At 44.8% G+C, this 23855-nt stretch overlaps 1 protein-coding gene across 1 annotated transcript in view; it reads left to right on the top strand.

The window, feature by feature from the left end:
• Positions 1–23855, top strand: part of Mta3 (metastasis associated 1 family member 3) — a 130064-nt gene that overhangs the window by 91065 nt on the left and 15144 nt on the right. The window contains exons 12-17 of the mRNA XM_005360744.3: positions 1210–1268; positions 6463–6584; positions 8999–9147; positions 9892–10114; positions 17234–17320; positions 20621–20767. Of these exons, the coding sequence (XP_005360801.2) occupies positions 1210–1268; positions 6463–6584; positions 8999–9147; positions 9892–10114; positions 17234–17320; positions 20621–20767 (787 nt within the window). The remainder of the gene's footprint in view (positions 1–1209; positions 1269–6462; positions 6585–8998; positions 9148–9891; positions 10115–17233; positions 17321–20620; positions 20768–23855) is intronic.

Below are 23855 nucleotides of genomic sequence, written 5' to 3'. Positions count from 1 at the left end.
GTGGTCATGAATAGTGGGTAGAAATCCACAGTGTATTGAACAATTCCCAGTGTCAACACCATATGTAATGCAGAAAGTGCATATTTTAAACAACTGTAGTGGAAAAGAAGGCTCTGCTGCCTGGAAACCTGTGCTATTCAAGTCAGGAAGTATCCCCAAAGAAGGGACAGGCACAGCACTAAAGACACTTAGTTAAATAAATGTTGTCTCCATTTGAAGTTTCAGGCTAGCCCTAAATATTTTTGTTTTCATATGGTTGGACAACTGAAGGGTGGGTTTGTAGTCTCTCTGGGGACCGTGCTGTTCCCCTTTCTATTTGCTTTTAATTTGACATTGATCAGGACCTAGATCTGAGATGTGCTCTCCCTGCATTTGGCTTCCGGTTGGCTTCAGTACAGCATTCTGTGAGCTCAGCCGAGGTTTGAGGTTGCAACAGAGCCAGGTGTAGAGGCGCACACCTGTAAACCTGCACTTGGGAGTTTGAGGCAAGACTGACCAGCACTGTAGTGAGTTCCAGGTCATCTCAGCTACACAGCCAAATCCTGTCTCAGACCTGACAGCAGTTATTACATATGGTTCAGTTAACATTTGAGGGTAAAGCTTTATTTAGGTTTTTTTTTAGAGTAACTACAGTCATTTCCTCTTGCAGACTTCACTGCAAGTCTTGCATGGGTTTTAGAACTATCTCTAAATATTTTTTACAAGCAAAGTTTTTGTTTGCTGTGTATGTGTGTTTGTGTGTGGTGGTGGGACAGTATATGTGTACATTTTCCTTCCAGAAAGACAAGAACTAAAATAGAGAACTGAATTTACAAAACTAAGAACAACTATTGTTGATGTCCTCTGAGGACTGGAAGTGAAGCTCGGTTGTAGAGTATGTGCTTAGCATGTGTCGAGGCCCCAGGTTCAATTTTACACACAAACACACACACACACACACACGCACACACGTTTCCTCATAGAAGATTGGGAAGTGGAACTTTTCATTGCTTTACTTTAAAAATCTATTTCAGACGCTTTATGCGTGCTTACATTTCTGTAGCTTAGAATGACGTTCTCGAGTTACTAAAGCTTTAGAATACGTTTATGATAGAAATCTTAACATAAGAATTGTGCTGTAATCTTTATCTTCTTGTGTTTTTAAGGCTATGAGATGTTAATAATTTGTATGCATTTTATGTAAACTGTTTTGTCCATCTTTCGAATTAGAAACGCCTAAAAGCAGCCGAAGCCGAGAGCAAACTGAAACAAGTGTATATCCCAACTTAGTAAGTAATTGGTCTTATGAAATATTTATCCTGCTCTTAATTCAGTCACTCCAAACATGTCATTTACTCATTGTGACAAACCTGAATTTCTTTGTGTGTCTTACCTTTTTCCTTCTCAAAGTCCAAAAGTTGTTTTCTGTTGTCCCACTGAAATGACTTAGGAAAGAAAAGAGTAGGTGATAGGACCCTGTGTAACCCGGCATAAGGGTTTGGGGTAAACCACTGCCCATTGGATTTGCACTGAGCTATGTGGCAAGTGTCAGACCTCCCAGTGAGAGGAGCTAAGTCTGTTACACGAAGCAAACTGTGTTCCATAAGCTTCCTAATTGTGGGCTGAGTGCTGTCTAGTTAGTGTGTGTCATCCTTTTGAGGTATGTTGTTTGCATGATTCATTGAGGACTTTACATTGTTTCTTGGGCCATGCTTTGTAAACAATCGATAGGTTCTGAGTGTTTCCAGCATTCTGTCTTTGGGGTTTACAGTTAATTGTCATGTATGTGGATGTCAGTTTGGGTCTTCGCTGTTTTCAGTGTCTTGCACTCTTTTGTTGTTGAGGTCTTAGATTTGGTCACTCAGATTTACTACAACTTTCTCTCTGCTGCTCCAAGACTTCTCTAATTCTTTGAGCTAAATTCAGTCATTTTATATACATTTTTCTTTGCTGGATTTGAGTATATTGCATGATACATGTTTTTACATATAGGAGGCTTCATGGACAATGAAGTATGGGCTTTCGTGATAATCTTTTATCTCAAGATATATATGCATAAAACTAGTTTACTTTTTTGTTGGTTTTTCTTTGTTTGTTGGGGGTGCGTTGGTTTTTGGTTTTCTTTCTTTTTTTTTCCAAGATATGGTCTCACTGTCCTGGAATTCATTCTGTAGACCAGGCTGGCTTCAAATGCAGAGACCTGCCTGCCTCTGCCCCCCAACCAAGCACACTTGGGTTAAAGACATTCACTACTATGCTAGACTTTGGTTGAGTTTTTTAAAACTGGCTTTTACTTGTCCCATAATTATCCTTTTTCTTCTGCAGGGTCATTTTGAGATCCTTTAAAATTATATATTTACTTTACGGATTCTAAATGTGTCATCCCACAAAGAAAACATTGTGACTCAAAGCCTGAGCTCTTGTGAGGCGGCCTTCCCTGGGCCCGCAGTGCTGTCTCCTCAGAGAGAGCAGCAGTAGCCAAGGCTCAGTGGCCCATGGCTGTTTTTATCCGAGTCAGGGACCCAACACTAGTCTGGATAGAATGTCAACTGTCACCCGAGGCTGTGACAAGTTTGACTGGAGCACAGGCCTTTGTTCATGACGTATTGTCTAAGCCTGCTTTTGCAGTCCAAGCGCAGAATTTAATGCTTGTGACTCTGTTATCCCAAACCTGAACTTTTTAACTATTGAGCCCTTTACAGGAAAAGTTTTCTACATTCTGATCAAAGTGATCCTTGGAGAACAAACACATTCTGATCAAACTCATAAACAACGTGCATTATTTAAAAATACGCTGGGTTTCGGGGCTGTATGTAAATCTGAGTCCTTTAGTGAATTTCCAAGTTAATTCTGAATTAGAATGCTGTTTTTTAAATAGATTAAGAATTCTCTTTGTCATACTTTGAGCCTAGCAGTGTCTCTCAGTCTCTTTCAGTCACAGTGCTGTATTAGTACCGGGGGAGAAGATTAAAGGCAGCTGCCCCCTGGAGGCACACAGTACAGGCCTGGTGTGCTGAGAACAGTGACCAAGAAGATAGCTGGGGCAGGGGGGGGGTGAGTAGCTTGTTATGTCCCTGAGGAAGTACTCTGTTGATGGCAAAAGTACTGAAGAGGCAACACAGGCTTTCTAGGCCAATGGTGTCCTGAGCTGGGACAGGGCTGGGCATAGTTGAGGAGCCCAGAGAAAGATGGGATGGCAGTGTGGAGAAAGCCAACCTGGTGGGGAGGGGGCAGGTAGTATGGGGTCCCCATGACTTGAAGAGTGGAAGAATTTTATATGAAGACATGTCATGGTCTTGAAAAAGATCGCAGGTTGGAACATGGATCCAGGAAGCAGTGGCGTAATTATGGGGAGACAAGTTATGGGTTCTCAGGAGCGGAGATGACATCAGCTCGACCTGGAAAGAGCTCTGGAGATGATGCTGTATTAGGAGGCGACTGGCTTCAGCACGTCACGTTTGAGTCCACCATTGGGTGGATTGTCCTGCCAGTCACTAAGCTCGGAAATGGTGGTGGAATATCAGGTTAGGCCATTCTGAGTTTGTTCTATCTAAAAAGGATTGTGGATATGTGTCCAGTGTATACTAAACATATACACTCGGGGGCAAGGGCTCAGCTGGAGACACTATAAACTTGAGCAGAGAATGATGCCACTTCAAATCATGATTAGATCTCCGGGGGAGAGCATCCAGAAAAGGGCTTTGCAGGGAACTTGGAATTAGTTCCATGTTTCTAGAGCAAACAGTGTCTCATAACTGCACATGGACAGCCGGTGAGTCAGGGGAGCCGAAAGGCAGGGTTGTGCTTCAAGGAAGGGGCGAGATGAGCATTGCTGGATGCTGGTGCAGTACAGCCAGGAACTCGGCGATTTGAAAGTCACTGTGATATCGTGGAGTGGTGGAAACTGCTCATGAACAGAGACAAGTTAATGGCAGAGGGAGAATCTGTCAAATGGGAAAAGATAAAACTTAAGTACACGAGCCTAAGAAGATCCAGTGTTGGGCTGGAGACATGGCTCCGTGGTTAAGAGCACTGGCTGCTCTTGCAGAGGACCTGGGTTTGATTCCCAGCACCCACATGGTGACTCTCAACCATTCATAACTCCCATTATGTATAAATAGTAACTTGAGGGTCCAAGGGGAGAATGATATGTCCAAAATGTTCTAGGGGGCCAGAGATGGTAGGAATGTGGAGCACAGATGGGGAGGGTGGATTAAATCATGGAGTGTCTCTGTAAACATTTCTCAGTGTTCTTGATTTAATCTTTAGGTGGCTGTATTCAGTGGTCCTCGGGTCTGCAGTAGTCGCTGTGATTCCAAACAGTAGTTTACTCAGCCAGGCAGTTTGTGAAACCCATTTGCTCAGCCAGCTGTGTTTGTGCCCCTGTCTTCTTCCAGGCTCCTCAACTGAAGACAGCATCCACTCTTTTTTCTCTTAGATTTACTTATGTATTTTATGTGCATAAGCACTTTGCTCACTTGTATGTCTGTGTATCATGTGTGTGCGTTTTGTCCAGGGAGGTCAGAAGAGAGATCGGATCCCCTAGAACTGGAGTTATGGATGGTAGTGAGCCACTGTGTGGGCGCTGGGAATCAAACCCAGGGCCTCTGCAAGGGCAGCAAGTGCACCTAACTGCCGAGCCCACTTCCCAGGCGAGCATCAGCTCTTCTTAGACTCATATATTTAGCCCTGCATTTAAATGCCAAGTTTCCATATTTCTGGGAAACTTCTGGCTTTACTTCAAGTGGTGGGAAGCATGATTTCAGCTGCTACATGGTAGATTCCTTTTCAATTGGAAATGTTACACCTCTTTGGGAACTTTAGTTTCTCTGAACCACTTTTCCCTCTCCTCTCCTCTCCTCTCCTCTCCTCTCCTCTCCTCTCCTCCCCTCCCCTCCCCTCCCCTCCCCTCTCTTCCCTTCCCTTCCTTTCCTTTCTTTTATTGGGACATGGTCTTTCTCTACATAACCCCAGATGTTCTAGAACTCACAGTGTAGACCAGACTGGCCTCAAATTCACAGAGATCCGCCTTCCTCTGCCTCCAGAGTGCTGGGATTAAAGGCATGTGCCACCATGCCTGGCCCCACTTCTTTTCTATTTGTTCTAAAAAACAAACCAAACAAACAGCAACAATGAAAGCTGCTTCATTTATTTATTATTGGTTTGTTTGCTTGTTTGTTGTTTGTTTGAGATTGTGTCACTGTGTAACAGAGGTGAAAGGTCCCCTAGAAGAAAGCTCTCCTGTGGCAGGCCTTTGTTGACTATTCATTGACTCTGTATTTGCCAACTCTGGGCAGGAGCTAGCCTGCTGGCAGCTCTGTTTACACAGTAAGCGCCACGATATGTCTGGGCTATGTGAAAAATTACGGCTGCCCTGACTCTGTCTCTGGTGTGTTTGCACTTAGTCTTATCAGTGTCTCTAATTAAGTTGGTCTTCTGATCCATGTCTTTTTTCCTCCTAAAAGTGTTTTCTTAAATGGGGGGGGGGGTATCTAAAGGTTTCCTCATCTTAAATGCTAATCTGTCTCATAAAACTTCAAACGTAATATGGACTTTTATCTTGAGCCCAGGACAGGTGCTCCTCCGCTGTGGGGTGGAGGGTGGCACCACATGGCTCAGCTGCATCTTTGCTCCACCCTACCCACTCTGGGACACTGCAGAAGCCACAGTGTCACCCACACCCAGCGGTGTCAGGGCTATCTCAGTCACACAGCACCCCCCAGGAGCGGTGCCAGGGCTATCTCAGTCACACAGCACCCCCCAGGAGCAGTGCCAGGGCTATCTCAGTCACACAGCACCCCCCAGGAGCAGTGCCAGGGCTATCTCAGTCACACAGCACCCCCCAGGAGCAGTGCCAAGGCTATCTCAGTCACACAGCATTGCCTTTAGCTTAATTTATTCAATCCAAAAAAATATTCTCTCAGGAAAATTTATGATGAGAACAAAGTCTGGCGACTCCTGTCTTTCAAAAGCACAGTGTGCTGTGAAGCAATAGCACTGGTGTAGACCCAGGGCTGCCGAATTCACCGGCACAATGGCTGTTTTATAGCTTTATTTGTCATAAAGAGTGCCTTGGTTTTATTTCTTTTTATTTATTTTTTTACCATTCCACCAGATACACCCTCTTATGTAAGTTCCTGGAACCATGTGTGTCAGTGTATTAAGGGTGTTTTGTGTGCTTGTGTTTCCTTAAGTTTTTGGTTTTATTGTTATTTTTTTCGGTTAGTATACAAAGTCCTGGGTTCATCATAGCATCTTCATGCGTGGCTGTCATTATCCTGTGTTCTCATTCGCTCCCTTCTACTGCCTCCCATACTTGGGTTCATCTTAGCATCCTGCTTTTGCCAGTCTGTTTCTTCTTCACTAAATATAATAAGTATCTATTTGTATTTTAGTGAAGGTAAATTAGTAAGGAGGTGCCAGCTTTTTGCCTCGTCCTACAAATTATTTTTATCGTTTCACTTTACGTTTCATTGAAAGCAGCAAACCAAATCCCAACCAAATATCCACCAGCAATGGCAAGGCTGGCACTGTGAACGGAGCTGTGGGGACCACGTTCCAGCCCCAGAACACCCTCCTCGGGCGAGCCTGTGAGAGCTGCTATGGTGAGTGTTCAGAGGCGGGGCCTGGTTGGTGGGGGAGCTGTCCTGCACTGGGGTGGGGGGCAGAGGAAGGGAAGAGGAGAAAAGCTTCTAGAAGTCATGTTACTGCTGTGCAGAGGCGGGTGGTATCTCTTCAAAGTGAGCGGGTGCCTGTCCTGGTCTTCACTGGGAGCAAAGGGGCATTCGCTGGGTGCCCTTGCACTTCACAGATAAGGAGGGTGTGTGCGTTTGCTCTGGTTTCCTCTGTGGGCTATGTGTTTGCTGGCAGGTTTTGTTGTTTTCTTTTAAACTGTGTGCGGTTGTATTAGTTTAGCCCAAACCATGGTTCTGTGCTACATAGCACATCCCCTTTCGGAGTTCCTCAGCGTCCTCCCACAAATTAAATGTGCTTGATGCTTCTGGAGGAGAGGCAGGTGTGGAGACACCAGTGCTACAGCCCTCAGGCTCCCAGGGAACCAGTTGGGGAAATGCCATGCTATGATATTTGCTTTTGGCCTCGGGCCTTGCTGCATTTATCTCTGCTTGCAAGGTTATTATGTGTGCCCTTGTGTTATATGGGGTTGGTGAGATGATCTGATCTGTAGTTGACACCTTGTATGTTTACTTAAAATCTCAAACGGCAGTAACTCTCCTTTCTGTCATTGTTGCTTTGGGTTGGGTTTTTGAGGCAGGGTCTCCCTATGAAGCCCAGGCTGACCTCTAACTCACTGTCCTCCTGGCTCAGCCTGCTGAGAATTTGAACCACAGCACAATGATATTCTGGTGTATATGTATGTTCCTCTGTGGGTACACATATGTATGGAGGTGAGTGTGTGTGTATGTGTATGCATGTATGTAGGCTAGGAGACAACCTTGGGTCTTCTTATTTTTATTTAAACAAGGTTAACTGGGAGCTAGAGAGATGGCTCAGTGGTTAAGAGCACACACTGGTCTTGCAGAGGACCCAAGTTTGGTTCCCAGCACCCACGTCAGGCGCTCACGGTCATCTGTCACCTTAGCTCCAGGGGTTCCAACACCTAGGCCTCCAAGGGCACTTGCGCTCATATACATATGTAATTAAAATGTTTTGATGAAATCTGTCTCAAAAAGTCAACTTTATTGTTTGTTTCAGTTAAAAGAAAAAAGGGGGTTAGGCTTCTCTATAAAAGGAATCTTCCAAGAGTGGTACATGATGGCAGGGCAGTGGTGGCGCACACCTTAAATCCCAGCACTCAAGAGGCCGAGGCAGGCAGATCTCTGTGAGTTCAAGGCCAGCCTTGTCTACACAGAGAAACCCTGTCTCAAAACCCTCACCCCCAAAAGAGCGGCACCTGATGAAAGTGTAAGTTATTCTGAATTGTATAAAAGCAATTCGCTCTTTAGGAGTTTATGGAAGTAGGAATCAGACCTAGGGCCTTTGTATACCCAGCCTCCATTCTGCCTCTGAGCCGCACTGTAGCTCTGACTTACCCCTTTGCATGTTGTGAGGTTTTCCTTAGAGGATGCCCTCCTGTTCCAGCTGATGGCTTCACCCAGATGGTGTTAGCTTATAGGCAAGGAGAGCACAGTTCACAGAGTTGGTATTGCAGTCTCTGCTGTGGTTTTAACTACCTGTCACCACCGCTGTCCCTACCTGTCCCTAGCTCTCCCTTTTAGTGTTGAGGGACAGGGTTAAGCTGAAGAGGCTTAACCAGCCAATCAGTCAATCAGCGGGGTCAGGCCTTACTAAACATGACACCATGTCTACTGCACATGCTCACGTGATAGGGATTTAGAGTCTTCAGGACAGTCTGTGTTTAGAAAGAAATTCTAAAGATTTTTGTTTCTTGTGTAAAGAACAACAGACAGATTTCTGGTTTTATTTGGCTCCTGACTTACCAGTGAGTCCCCTCTTGAGTACCTTATTAATCCCTGCAAGAGCTTCTGAACCATACGGTTCAGGTTTTAAACACTGCTGAGGAACTTAATAACAATAATATCTAGATGTGTACATAATGAAATCACTTTTAATTAACAAACCAAAATCTCAGCAGCCTAAGGCATGAGTCAAGATGTGTCATCCAATAGCTTCTCATAATACATGTGACAAACACTGGTGTGTGGCAGAAACAAACCGTTTGGTATATTCAGAGTACTGAAAAATGCGTGTGTGTGCTATACCGTCATCATGTGTGTGCTATATCATCATGTGTGTGCTATACCGTCGTCATGTGAGTGCTATACTGTCGTGTGTGCTCTACCACCATGTGTGTGCTATACTGTCATGTGTGTGCTATACTGTCATTTGTGTGCTGTACCGTCATGTGTGTGCTATACCGACATGCCTGTCCTACAGCCTTGGGAAGAAGACAACAGTGTAAACTAGCTGTGGCTTCAGGGTGTCTCTGAGGTTGAGTGTGAGACCACGGATTTCATAGCCCCTCTCCCTCTGTCTCTAGCCACACAGTCTCACCAGTGGTATTCCTGGGGCCCGCCTAATATGCAGTGTAGATTGTGTGCGACCTGTTGGCTGTACTGGAAAAAGTACGGAGGTCTGAAAATGCCCACCCAGTCAGAAGAACAGAAGTCTCCCAGCCCTACTGCAGAGGTACGTGAGTGTGGTCTTTGCAGGGGCAAAAACACCATGTCTTCCAGTTACTGGCTTCGTCCTTGGAAGCGGGAATGCCACACAGGACACTTTACAAATGAACAAAGCTGGGCTTTAGAGTTAAACACAGCATTACACACTCAGACTGGGTGTGAACATGGAAGCAGAGACAAGTCCTGTTTTTTCAGGTATTCAAAATATTGGTCTTTTGAGATTATTCAGGCAAAAGGATAAAGTGTGGGAGGCGCTTGCCTGAGTGGGGGCTTATAAGCCGTCTTGGTTTCAAAACAGCTTGTAACCTTTAGATACTGTTGCAAACCTTATTACATCAAATACCAAGCAGGCATTAAACATTCTCTTCCCTCGGCTGTTGTGGAGGGACAAGAAGAGCCCGGTCTTGGGTCAACAGTAATTGAAGGGTGACCTTGGTAGTCCTCATAGATCGAGGCTGTCAAGCACCAGTGTCTACCAGAGTGAAGCTAGTCCCAGTGGAGCCGATGCCGGCCCCGGACAGTAAACAGCCCCACTCTGGCAGCTTCCTACAGATAGCGCATGTGAACTGGGATTGAGTGCCATCTGCCGTGCTGTACCCCCCTCCACGTTCTTACCGAACATGCACACTGCATTTCCCTTGAGGGGCAGCTTCCGAGTTACAGTGCTTCGTAGGACGTTGAACATGGTGGAAGTAGCCATGTGCTCTGGCAAGTTCTCCTCTGTAAACCCCATTGTTTTCCGCAATTGCAGGACCCACGTGTGAGAAGCCACCTGTCCCGGCAGGCCATGCAGGGCATGCCGGTCCGGAACACTGGGAGCCCCAAGTCTGCAGTGAAGACCCGCCAAGCTTTCTTCCTTCATACTACATATTTCACAAAAATTGCTCGTCAGGTCTGCAAAAACACCCTGCGGCTGCGGCAGGCAGCGAGACGGCCATTTGTTGCTATTAATTATGCTGCCATTAGGGCAGAATGTAAGACGCTTTTCAATTCTTAGCCTTACCGTTCCGCTCCTCTCACCATCCTCTCTCTCCCTCGCTCTCTTTTTGTTTGTTTGTTTGCAATAAACATAAGTTCTTGTGTACAGCCTTTGTTTTTTTTTAAACATTGTTCTTGTCTGCTGCCATTTATATCATGCCACCCTGAAAAACAGCATTGAAATCCCTGTAAATTTTCAGAGTAGAACTAATCAGAAGGTGGGGAGGTGACCTTACCCAGTGGGCTTTGCGACACATGGCCCACAGGGACCTTAACCGAAGCACTTCTGCCTGTTTGGTAGTATGGCAGTGTATGCCCAAAGGACTGTCTTATGATAAAACTCCCTAATGAGACAGCACAATCCTGTCTTAGGATCCATTAGGTTCGAATAAAATTGACTAATTTATACTAGTTAGTATGTCTCGGCAAATCCCCTACCCTCCCAGGAGTCTTCTACTGCCCTTATTCAGATTGTAGAGAATAGTGCTTCATAACTAATCCCATATTTGTTAGACAGCATAATCAATTTCAAGTAAATCTAAGAATCCTCTTTAAGAAAACTTCCTGAACATACGTGTTTAGTTTTTACAAATTAGCACCATTGTGGCTGAACAGTCTTTGTCCAGTTTGGTTTCCATTTCATAATCATGCATTATCTCATAGCATCTCTGACTCAGGCTCCTGTTTCCAACACATTCAGTCTTGCTTGTGTTTCTCTTTTGTTGCTGTTGTTAGAACAAAGGTTATCTGCTTGACCTGTGGGCGCTTCTCTCATTGCCACATGCCCGAAAACCTACACACGATTTGTATTAGCTGCTGAGGCATACGAGGCTGGTAGAACCGTACAGATTCCCCCTAAAAGATCTTAAAAAATGGCTGTGGGCTTCACAGATAGAAAATCTTAAAGAAACTTAGGTGCTTTTTCTATTAAATAAGAAATTGATTGTGAAACAGGGTGTGGTGGCCCATGTGTGCCTGTAACCCTGGGGAGGAAGGGGCAGGAGAAGTCCGTAGCTGAAAGTCTTCCTTGGCAACATAGGGAGTTGAGACCAGCCTAGGTGACATAAGATCTTGTCTCAAAAAACCAAAAGCTTTTACGTAAAAGCATATTATGAGATGTCCACTTTGGTTTGAAGAAGATACCCATAAAAGGAATGATGACGGAAAACGAATTTCTTATTTCTAAAAATAATTTTTCAGCAGAAAGTTGAAAGGTGTTTAAGCTTAGAGGTAAAAAAAGCCTGTAAGAAGAGCGAGAGTTTAGTCTCCCACGTGGAGGGAATCCACAGTGTTAGGTCGTGAGCATTTGAAATTTTAGTCTTGCCTTTGGTTTCATCCTGGCGCTTTTGAGTTCAGAGAATTGTTTTTGTGTTTTTGTTTTATCTCTCACTTGAAGGAACAGGAAAATAAATATATCCACTCAAACTCTTGAGCTGATTTAAAACACTTATTATTTCCATATAATTTATACATTTGAGACAGAAAATGAATGGAATTCTCTCATCCCAGTTGGCTGGGGCCCAGCATCGTCTTTGTTTCTAGGGAATGGAAGAGAAGCCCTCAGTACAGTTTCTGTAGGGAGAGCTGCCTTCGCCTTGGCTCTTTGCTCATCTTCAGCTTGCTTGCACATCACCTCTGGTCCGGTTGTTCTTAATGAACTGTGTCACTACATTCTCATCTGTGTTAGTCGAAGGTCCACACTGCTAGAAATAGGTTTAGGGTTAAATTGTCTATATTCTGTTTTTTCAAGTACATGGGAAATAATAATGAAAGAACAGTCACTTGTTGTGGTGAAATTTTAAAAACCTTTCATATTTTTTCTACTTCATATTTATCTTCATCAAAATACATAATCACACTTTTAAACAATTTTACCCTACGACTTAAAATTTCACGGTTGCTCCCAGTGTACTTACCAAACGCTTGCTTTCCTAGCATCTAATTGATTTTACATCGTTTTTTCACTTCTCTCTGTGCTTTGCTGTAACCTCTTCAGGAGATGTTTTATCTCGGCTCTGAAGTGTGATTAACTGTGAGTAACCTAAATGTCCATAGGCAACTTAGTCTCTCTGATCCATTGGAAATGAATAGCCCTCAGTGTGTGTGTGTCTGTGTGTCTGGTATCTGTGTGTATTGTGTGGGTGTGGGTGTGATGTGTGGGTGTGTCTGTATTGTATGAAAATGTCTGTGCTGTGTGTATGTGTAAGTGTATGCATATATGCATTGTGTGTGTGTGTCTACGTGTGTTTTGTATGGGCATTTGTGTAATATGTGTGTATATCTGTGTGCGAGTGTCTATATGTGTGTATGAGTGTGTCTGTGTTTTATATGGGCATGTGTGTGTGTGTGTATGTGTATGTGTGTCTGTGTTTTTCCCGTAAGCTTTCCTCTGTTTCTCAAAGGCACTGTTGATTGCCATTCTATAAATCACAAGTGTTACTGATACAGTTCCGATGTACTTTCAGATAAGGTGGAAGCTTGTGATTCTAAAGTATTGAAGAGTAAAGTTGTACTGAATACAGGGTTGGAAACTGTAGCCAGTGTTGTAGAGATACAGGGCACTAGGATACAGAAGAGGGAAGCCCCTGAACTTGCAGGTCCTGGGTTGCGCAGTCTAGCACTGAAGAGCATGTCTCAGTACGGAATCTCTATTTTAAGAGGGCATTTTTAATTGGTTATGGGAGCACCCATCAGCCTTTTATTTTCATCAAGGGCCATGCACTAAGGCTTGCAATACTGCAAACGGGGGATTTTGCAAGAACTAGTAGTAACTGGGAGGGGAAGTGAGAGGCTAGAGAAAACAGGGTGAGATTTATCTCATTGCTCATATATTATGGAACTGTATTTCCTATTAAATACATAAACCTCCCAGCAGGTGCCTGTGATCTCAACACTCAGGAGGCAGAGGCAGGAGGATTGCTACTCCTTTGAGGCATAGTGAGTTCAATGCCAGATCCTACCTCAAAACAAAAACACAAGCATACAGAATATCTATGTGATATGTATGCACCAAAACTGTTTACAAGCCTGGGCACAGAAGGATCGATACCTGCCATCCAGAATCCTCACACTGAAGCTGACTTAAGGGGCATCGGCAGCAGGGTTAAGCTCCCTAGCGGAGCAGGTCCGATGACTTGCCTGCCCCTCGCTCGCTTGCAGAGTTGACTAAGCCCCTAGTTCGCACAGCAGTGGTGACCCCATCATGAAGTCACTTAGTGTCTCTTGAAGAGATTTGTTTGTTTGTTTAAAGATGTGAATTCAACTTTGAAAACATCCAAGACCCCATTTCTTGAGATATTTGTCACATGGGGAGGTTTGGTTGTTGTTTTGCCAGATGTTTCAACAAGAACCAAAGTTACTGTTGCAATTACACAAACCTTCCTGAAACTACAAGCTCGAAAGTGGCAGGAGAGAACCATCTAGGCCTGCTTCTCTTGCCATTTTTCATAGTATTTACCTGCAGTCAGAATTTTTTCTTGAATGGTTACTTAAATTTTAAATTTACTTATTTTATGTGTATGAGTATTTGGCCTGCGTGTTTGCATGTGTACCGCATCTATGTCTAGCACATGGAAATCAAAAGGGGGTCAGCTCCCTAGGACCCAGAGATACAGATGGTTTCCAGCAACAGTGTGGGTTCTGCAAGAGCGACAAGTACTTATAACTGCTGTTTTCTCTGGCCCTTAAAAAATTGTTTTTTAAGTTATGCATTGGTTCTAAATCACCTAACCTTTTTCTGTCTTGATATATGTTCTTCAGAAGCAGCCACTGTCATCATGAGTGTTGAATTTTAATATCTATTATCTAGTTGCCTTCCTAAAACCCAGTTTATACTCTCAACCACTGTCTTGAGTGGATGAATGCCCAACTCTCAAGAATCATGGCAGAGATGTTACCCATCTTTGACGCCCTTAGCCAGGTGATGGATGAGGCTTGGTTACTTGCTTCTGTTTTGCATTGCTAGTGACATAGAAAATCACTGCAAGGATTGGAAGGCAATGTGTATTTCCTGTCAACTGTTTTTGCCCTTTTCTGTGCTATGTTAGACGTCTTCCTGATCCATGGAAACTTATAGCTTCCTCCCATTTTGTCTTTGACCTTTGTGTTGTATTTTCCAAACATTGTGTGTGTGGATCCTTAGGCAAGAGTGAGAGAGAGAGAGAGAGAGAGAGAGAGAGAGAGAGAGAGAGAGAGACAGACATGGTCTCTCTGTAGATCAGGCTGACCTTGAACACACAAAAATCTGCCTTCTTCTGCCTGCAAAAGGCTGGGATTAAAGTGCCACCATACACAGCTAAACGTTTCCGTCAAAAACGGTTACAGAACCTGAGTCCTATGTTTAAACAAATTCTCTTGGTGATTTTGTTTAACAGAGATCTTGAAAACCCACATCAATATATTTTTATGAATTTTATGTTTTGTGTGTGTGTGTGTGGTTACTAGTATGGAGAGTGAGGTGTGGGTGCACACGTGCCAGAACATACCTGTGGAGGTCATAGGACAACCTTCAGCTGTCAGCCCTTGCCTGTCTCCTTTGAGACAGCATTTCATAAGCCGGGCTAGCTGTCCTTTGCTCTCCCGACACTCCCCTGCCTTTATCTCCCATCTTCTCCTGGGGGCATGCTTGAATTCCAGACTCCAAATTTCATCTTGTCATACTTGTGGCCCAAGCACTTTTACCCACTGAGCCATCTTCCCAGCCCTTGTTTGTGAGTCTTAATTCATCTATTTTGCAGTCTTTTTATTTTATAATCTCACTCCACCCCCAGTACTTCCGAAACAATAGAGAAAGGGTCAGAAACCGGCATGAAAGTATGACTGTTCTTACATGCTCACTTCAAAGAAATGCAGGCCCTGCTGTAGGAAGCTAAAGAGATGAGCCTAGTGCCCCGTCAGTGACCAGTGAGATTCTGCCTTCCATTCCGGGCAGCTTTGATTCCCTCTGGCTTGTGGACAGCCCTAGCTGCTTCTCTTATCCGCACTCTTGCGATGCCCTGTCTCTGTTGAGCTAGGGATGGTGAGTAATTCGGGGATCGAGACAGACAAGTGGCACAAAGTGTGGAGTAACCTGGCGGTAGACCAGGATTACAGCAATGTGGATCAGATAATCCGGTTTGTGAACATTCCAGAATGGGTTTTTCCTACCGAATGGCTGCCATTTTTCCTATGTTAGAGGAAGGCTAGGGCCATCTTAGCTTGTTTTATCCTAAATTTCTTTATAATTGACGGATAACTGTCAACACCAACAACTTCCTTTAAAATAGACTTATTAGTGAAATATGGATCCTGCTAGAGAGCTTTGATCTCCGGAGGAAACTTGTAAATTTTCCCTGGGAAAACCACATAATTGGTGCTTAGCAGTGTGAGAAACTAGAGGCAACTTGCTGTGGTTCAAAGTGAACCCCATGGGTCCAGTGCTGATGACTGTCTTTGAAGCATTTGCTGGCTCTCCTCAAAGTGATAGTAGTGTCCTGGTGTTGCCAGCTGTAGCCACGGGGGCAGTTTCCCTGGTGGCGGTGCAGACTGAAGGGTAAAGTTCATCGTGTCCCTAGGACAATGAAGAGTGCCTTTGTCCAAAATGCTGATGAATCTACCAAGCTGATTCTCTCAAGCTACTTGAATTAATGGAGAAGAAAACAAAACACATTTCCTCTTACCTCTTTCCCAAACATGACTAGAATTTTAGGTAAAGTTGTCATAAGAAGAGGGAACTTTGGTGTAAATGTTTAGTGGTTTGACTATTGTTTGATCCATGCAGGGTTTGGACTGCTTCTGATCTTTGTTTAGACTGTATTTCTAAATACACTTGTTAAAAAATGTGCTCAATTCTGCCTTTATCATCATTATTATTCAGTGACAGGTGAAAAACTTCACAATTTAGTAACTCTCCCAAAGGTGATCAACGGAGTGACAAGGGAACTACAGGATCATTTATAGTTGCCAGTGGTTATGTAATAGGTAAACAGGGCTTGGGCGCTGACTCAAACTCCTGGTGTTTCCAAGCTACCTGCAGCTTGTGCTTTGTCTATTTTCATGGTTTTTAAAATGCTATTTCCACCATCTGTTTAATAGCTTTTAAAAACATTTCCTTGATGAGAAAGGGCTACTGCTCATGACAAAGTCAATCTTTAAGTTATTTGAGGTTCCAAACTGAGTCGTGTGTGTTGACAGTAAGTGCAGAGAAAACCTATGGATGTCAAAGGCAGCTTCTGTATGTGTGCCTGGGAGCGATCCCAGCAGGATCAGCAAACCCGGAGGACATGTTTGCCATACATTTGGAGATGGGGCCAAGCATAAACATAGTAGATCTGTATCAGATGTGCTTTGTGAATGGCTGGTTTTTTCAAGACTCCATACATGTTTTCTTCAGTCCCTTCAGCTATTTTGACCTCAGCTCTTTGGCGTGGTAGTGTTTCGCTGACTCTATCCTAACGACAGCTCTTTCAGAGTATGGTGTTTGTGTTGTATGCCTTACTTCCTTTCCTGAAATATCTTATGGTAGGCTATGAGGGGACGAAAACTTAGTGCACAGTGTCCGCCCTCACAGTGTGACTGTCGGATCCACATAGGAACCTTTAAGACCTCAGCCCAAGTATCATTGTATGAAATGAAGACCAGAACAGTGAGAACCAAATGGCAGACTGCCGTCTAATGGAGTTGAGTTTTGTCAGATAGGCCAAGGCCTCCCGGAAGGGCCCACTCCAGCTAACACAGGTGGCGATTGTGTTACATTGCCAGCTGTTGTTTGTCATTTTGTGTTTTTTTTCTCAAGCCAAATTAATCTCACATTAGAATTGGTCCCACCTTGAGTGTACTGTGACTATTTTTCTCCCATAGTGTAAAAATGTCACCGCTCAAAGGGGAGCCTGTTTCTATCACTTTTCAGGTGAGCACACATGGTGTGAGAGACCCACGCTCACATGACGCTAATAGGAGTGTCGCTGGGGCGAGCCCCTTGTTCAGTACCGTTTTCTCTAAGCCCGAGGAAGTAGGGGGATGTGGCGGGTGTTCTGTTTTTGTTTCCACCTGCACCTTTTATTTCTGTGCCGTGTGTTATAGAGCTAGAAGAAACCACCTCACTTCACTTGTTGTCCCGTGTTTCTCTCTCTCCTCAGATGCAGACAGACATGCCGAACTTTCTGGAAGCCCACTGAAAAGCAAAAGCACTAGGAAACCTTTGTCGTGTATCATTGGGTATTTAGGTGGGTATCTTCTAACACAGGAAGACCTCGAGACGTCTTTACGTGTTGTAGGCATCTCGCTGCTCCAAATGCGCACCCGGGCTGCGTGCAGGGCCTCGAGTGGGTAAAATCGGGTGCCTTTATATGTATAGTTTCATTTTGGACTAGAAACTTATTATCAATGAATGGAGTTAAATATACATACTTTATTTACTTGTTCTAGTTGTTTGTTGAACTGAAATTTGTATTAACTGTGATAGTCACGGTCTAAGAAAAGAGACCGTGGCTTCTGCCTATAATCCCCGCACTGGGAGATTGGGTCAGAAGATTGCTGTAAATTCAAGAGCAGCTTGGCACCTAGCATGAGCCTGTCTGAAAACAAGAACAAAAACAAGGAAACTAACAAATAAGGGAGGGGTATTTCAAAATTATTCAATAATACAGGATGAATATCCTAAACATTTTAATTTTTGTTTAGATCCCTATGCTATCTCTAATATACCTTTCCCTTTAGATAGAGGATTGTTTTAAAAACTGAATTAAATTGAGTTTCAGTTTACTTTAAGAAAAAAACCAGTTAGTCACAATGACTCATGCTTGTAATCCCAGTACTCAACAGAGACAGGAAGATCCGTGAGCCCAAGGCCGCCTGGGCTACCTAGCAAAACCCTGTCTCAAGAACCAAAAGCAGCAAGAGTGGTGGCATATGGCTGTAGCTTAGCACTCTGAAAGTAGAGACAAGAGGACCAGGAGTTGCAGGTCTACCTTGGCTACATAATGAGATCCTGCCTCAAAACAAAACCCAAAAGCAAATGTCCTCCTTCAAAAATAAAAGGCAAACACACAGAAAACCACAGTAACAAAGCAACCCACACCCCATAAAGTCGAAATGTGTAGATCACTGGTGAACATGTACCGAGAATACAGTGTTCTGGGTTTGCATCCCTGTCCCTCAGAAACATAAACATTGTAGCTTTGCTGCCCTGACTGTGCTGGAATGGAAGCATTTTTGTTGTTTTCTAGTATCTATCATGCCCTGGGACTCGGAAATCTTCAAAGATTATGGTTCTATTTACATGTTGAAATATATATAGTATGTAATAAATATAATATAGCTAAGAGTAGTGTTAAGAATTACTAAGCAATAACATTTTCCTAAAGTTTTAAGATAAATGGAGTAGAAAATAATGAGCTTCCTTTCTGAAGTAAGAAGAACACATGTTTTGAGATTCCAATATTTTTTTTCTTTTTCTCATTAAAGGTGAAATACTCTGAGGTGCATTGAACCTTATTTTGCTGTCAGGAAGTCTTAGGTGTTTGAAGTATTCAGACTTCAAGCATCTAATCTTTGAAAAATCAAAGGGTGCCCTTGAACTGGGATGTGCTGTCTGACTGGGAAGCCCATAGCTCCATCTTTGATGTTACTCTGCCAACTCGGCTCCTGTTTTAGATCTCAAAGGTTAAAGAGTTGGAAGCCTCAGCTTCGTAGTGAGTAACAAGCCAGCCTGGCCTACACAAGAGCCTGCCTAAATAAAATAACCACGGAATACCTGTCTAGTCCCAGCACTAGGGAGGGTTAGGAGTTCAAGGTCAGCCTCCAAACAAGTTACTGAAGAAAAGCAAGTCTTGTTTTCTCACCCCCCCCCCCCACGCATCACATGGTTATCAGCACGGCCTGGGTCATGGTACTTGAAGGATGCTATTATTGTCTCTTCTGGGACCAGCCCCGGGAGCCCCTTCCCACCTGGCAGGCAAACTTACCCCTGTCCCTACCAGATAAGTCCCAACTGTTCCACCCTCACCAACTGAGCTGAGGCCCATCCCTGTCTGTGCTGTATTCCAGATGCTGTAGAATATAATTTGGGGGACACCAAATAAATAAAATCTTGCCTTCAAAACTTTTAGTTAAGTGGGGAAAGCACACAGTAAAAGCAATCCAACAAAGCATTAGATGTGATAAATTCGACACTTTAATGCACTGGGCGCATGGAGGGAGGACGTGTGTGTGTGTGTGTGTGTGTGTGTGTGTGTGTGTGTGTGTGTGTGTGTGTGTGTGTGTGTTGAGAGGTTTGGGGAATTGAGCCCAGACCTCACACGTGACAGGCAAGTGCTGTGCTGCCCTGGGAATGGTTATCTCTGGCGATAGGTCTGCCTTCTTGGAAGCAGTAGGAATTTATCTTAGCCTTGAAAATTTTGTAGGTTTTGAATGGATGAAAAAAATAGGAACAGTATTCTCACATCTCACAAGGTTGAAAGAACTAGAGAGACAAAGCCTGCAGTGCACCCAAGGTTAAGGGAATTCATGGTCTCCCTCAGGGTGAAGTAAGGCTGGTGAGCCATCTGTGCCCTGTTGGAAGACAGTGTTAGTTTCAGGTGGTACTACCAAGCCAGACCTAAAATTAGACAATTGTAAGATTTTGGTCAGACCAAGTAGTATAGTTGTTCTAACAGTCTGAGTAACTTTTCCTAAGTTTCTGCAAATCTGGCTATTTTGGTCCTCACATTGAACAGGTGAGAGGGCAGGCTGGTTTGAGCGTAGTTGATGTGCTAGGTGACAACGCTGAGGATCAGCAAACAGGTGAAGCTTTGGAGCAGGGGTATTCATACTAACAATGGCCGGAGGTCTTGAAATCACTTCCTGTGATACTGCAGTTTCTGCGTGTCTGTGAAGAGAACAGTGGTACTGTGCTATGCGGCACACAGTAAAGACCCTAAACAACGCACCCTGCACACGTTACAGTGTACTGACATGGCCTGGGTCAAAGTGTGTCATCTGCGGTTTAACTATGGTGTTTGACCTTCTGTTTCAAATTTCATCCCTTATGGAAATGTTCTGGTTTAAGAGTATTCAGGGCTGGCCCCAGACCTGCTGACTGCACAGCCAGAGGAGGAATCTCATTTCTAGAACGCTCACACACCAGATGGGCCTGCACGCTCCTGGTGGACAGAGCGCAGGCTGGGGCTTTCCGAGGCTGCCCCTGCTGTTGATCTTCAGATTTCCGATGTGCCGAGGAGCCAGGTGCTATATTCCCTTAGCAAATCTCATGTTTGCAAGTGACCTTCAGAAGTGGGCTTTTCTGTTTGTCTTCACAACCCAAGTGAGGCTCAGAGCCCCAGCCGGCAGGGGAGGAGCTGGTTCCCTTGATAAGCAGAGCCATGGTAACAACACTTGAAGCTACCTCATTATGCAAGTGCGTGGCTGGCTCCTAAGGAAGGACTCTCAGCTCATTAAGAAAGATGTGTGCCTATTAGCTGGCGTTAGAGTCCATACAGATTTCCAATACCATGTTCTGAGCTGATCAGCCTTTCTCCCCCCTGCAGAGATCCATCCTGCAAAGAAACCTAATGTAATTCGATCTCCACCGAGCCTGCAAACGCCAACCACCAAGAGGATGCTCACCACTCCGAATCACACGTCTCTGAGCATTCTGGGGAAAAGAAACTACAGTCATCACAATGGCCTGGATGGTACGTAAACCTGGGACTCTGACCGACCAGGACCACTCTGCCATTCCCTGCTTGTGGGTGTCCTCAGCTAAGGCCTGTAGCCCCAGCACTCCAGAGTTGGAGGCAGGAGAACCATGCATTAAAGATCACTTCCAGCTACCAAATGAGTTTGAGGCTAGCTAGCCTGGGCTAGGTGAGCTCCTGCTCCCCCTGCCCCTCCCCACACAAAAGAAATAAAAATCCCCCCAAAAAAGATTCCACACCAAGACTGGTGTGAATGTCTGAGTTGGTAAGGGGGAGCTGCCATGGGCCAGTGAGACATTGCTTAGTGTAAACTCCACTTCCCTGGGTGATGCCTTGTGCACGAGTCTGTAAGGAGCACAGTTTGGAGGGGCATCTGTCCGGAGCAGTTGTTCCTGCTGAGGAGTCTTCTTGCTGCTGTGCAGGCTCACGGCTCAGTGTAGGTTTCCTGGCCTAGGAAGGATCCTTTTGCCGTGTCGAGCCATCAGCCTGTTCCCAGGCTCCTTCTGTATTCTGTGATCACGTTGGATTTGGCATTTGTCCCTGAGTTATCTCACCTTATCATTTTTTAATTGCCCAAGAGTGCCACAGATCATGAAAGGAATTGCCTGAGTGACACCCTAAATACAGAAATAATTTGTTTGAAATGGAAAACCTGAGAAATATCGCCTCTTATCCAAAGCACTTCTCTTAGGCTCGGCCATGTAACGACTCCTCAGGTGGAATTGAATTATCTCACCATTTGGACCCTAACCACCGCGGTAATAAATCAGCCAGGCGGCGTATATTGTTCATTTCAGTCGTCCTGGAGTTTGAAGCTGTCATTATTGTTTAAGCGTTGGCATTTATTTATGAGTAAATCTCTCCCCCGGCTTTCCATGCCTTATGGACTCTGCATTCTTCAGTGACAGTAAATTACTTATAACAAGGCCCTAGAGCAAGGATATGGAATAGGCCTTCTAATAATAATTTCCCATGGCTGACTCCCATTTACGGTGACGTTTGATGGCCATAATCGTGCCAAAATGGCTGAAATAGTGAAGGTGAGGAGTTCAGTTTGTATACGTAAGGTACAGTGTGTTATAAATGTGGCCGTCAAGAGTCTGGGTTACACAAACACTGTCATGGTAGTAAGAACATTGGCTCCTTGTCCCCTGTGTGGCTGATGTGGAGACAATAGAAGACCAAGGAAAGTCTCTGTCAAAATGGAGAAATCGGATTTTGTTCCAGCTTACCCACAGCTGAGGGACTTTGGTTTCAGGCTTAAATAGAATATTGACTCATTCTTTTTCATCTGATCATATCCTTTGCTCTTCGTGGCTGTACAGTCCTACCTCAGAAACAAAAAGTAGGTTGTGATTTCTCCTCCTCTTTCTCTCTTTTGAGATCGGCTGGTCTCAGACTTATTTAGTTGAAGACAAACTTGAACTTTTGCTCTACTGACTTTCCTTCCCAGGTGTTGGGATTACAGGTGTGTGCCATAATACCCAGTTTAGGTGGTGCTAAGGGTCAAACCCAGGGCTCCATATCACTAACTACTTGTATTAGTCTCCTTCCCCACTGCGGTGACAAAAAGATCTAACGAGAAGCATCTGAAGGACTGGTGAGGCGGCTCAGTCCGTGCAGTGCCCACCACACAGGTACGAGAACCTGCGCTGAGGCCAGGCCTCATGCCTTGTGTCCGCAGCTCTAGTGCAGGGCTGGTGAGCAGGTGTGTGTGGAGACAAGAGGGTCCCTGTTGCTCAGTGACCAGTCAGTTTAGCTGAATCTGTGAGCTTCAGGTTCAGTGAAAGACCGTGTCTCAAAATAAAACAAGGTGGACAGCAATAGGAAAGACTCCACACATGTGTGCACAAACGTGCACATTCCTACCCGAACGTATACACCTACCACGCCCACACACATGCGGTACCCATACCCACATGAACATATACACCTACCACACATACACACGTGGTACACATACCCACACAAACATATGCACCTATCACACACACATACACATGTGCACATACCAATATAAACATATACATCTAACACACATTGTTTTAACAGAAGGAACTTAAAGAAGGGAGGCTTTGTTTAGGTTCACAGCTCTGGGAGATGTAGTCTGTCGTGATAAGGAAGGCGTGGTAGCAAGAATGGGTGGCAACTGGTCACATTGCACCAGCAGCCAGGAAACAGTGACTTAAAATGGGGCCATGTTGTAAAATCTCAAGGTCCACCCCCAGTGACCTACTTCCTCCAGGGCCACTACTTGGGACCCGAGTGTTCCCGTGAACCTGTGGGGGACAGTTCACATTCAGACCACAGCAGCAGGCAAACACTCTGCCAGGGAGGTGCAGTCCCAACCCTTCGTCTGTCCTTACAGTCACTGATGTTGGAATACCCACTTTAGGAAGTCTTCCTTCGCTCCTCTCTGAGGCCATTCGAGAGCCAGGTCCAGCCCTGTATCACGGCTGTGGTGGTCTTTTCAGCCCCTGATGCTCACTGTGATGCTCACCTCTCTGCAGTGGTTTGTCCCATTTCTCTCTGAATGAATGCCATTGCAGGGCCACTGCTTCTGTGCTCTGGAGAGGACACGTGGGCATAACACGGTGAGTTGTCGATGCCATACTGACAGGGCCAGCACCTTGCTGGGGAAAGACATCTGCCTCATTCTCCAAAGACACTCGGTTATTGAAACTCTTCTTCCTTCAAAACTCTTTGATCTGCTGTCACAGCTTGGAAAGGAGGCCTTTGACAATGTGCCTTTGTGGTGGGCTAAAGTAACCCATATCTTCTCATCCAGTTAATACAAGAAGATTTTGGGGGTGGGGATTTGCCAGGGAATTTGTTTTGCATACCATTGTAGCTATGTGCTTAGCCCAGGGCCAGGCACTTGGGTGTGCAATATAAATTATACAAAGGAAAATGGACCTAGGGAAGCAGATTGTAATTTCCCCAGTTACCAGATGTGGCAGACGACACAGATGGACTCCAGTTCAGGTACAGCTACTCTCAGAGTCAGCTCTAGTGATGGCTAGAGCAAGCAGGGTGTGAGCTGGTGCACACCCAGCTCCCAGCACTCAGGACGAAGAGGTGGGAG

Source organism: Microtus ochrogaster, linkage group LG3, assembly GCF_000317375.1.
Source record: "Microtus ochrogaster isolate Prairie Vole_2 linkage group LG3, MicOch1.0, whole genome shotgun sequence".
NCBI lineage: Eukaryota > Metazoa > Chordata > Mammalia > Rodentia > Cricetidae > Microtus > Microtus ochrogaster.
Note: the sequence above shows the minus strand (reverse complement) of the source record. Positions and strands in the feature narration are given on the sequence as shown.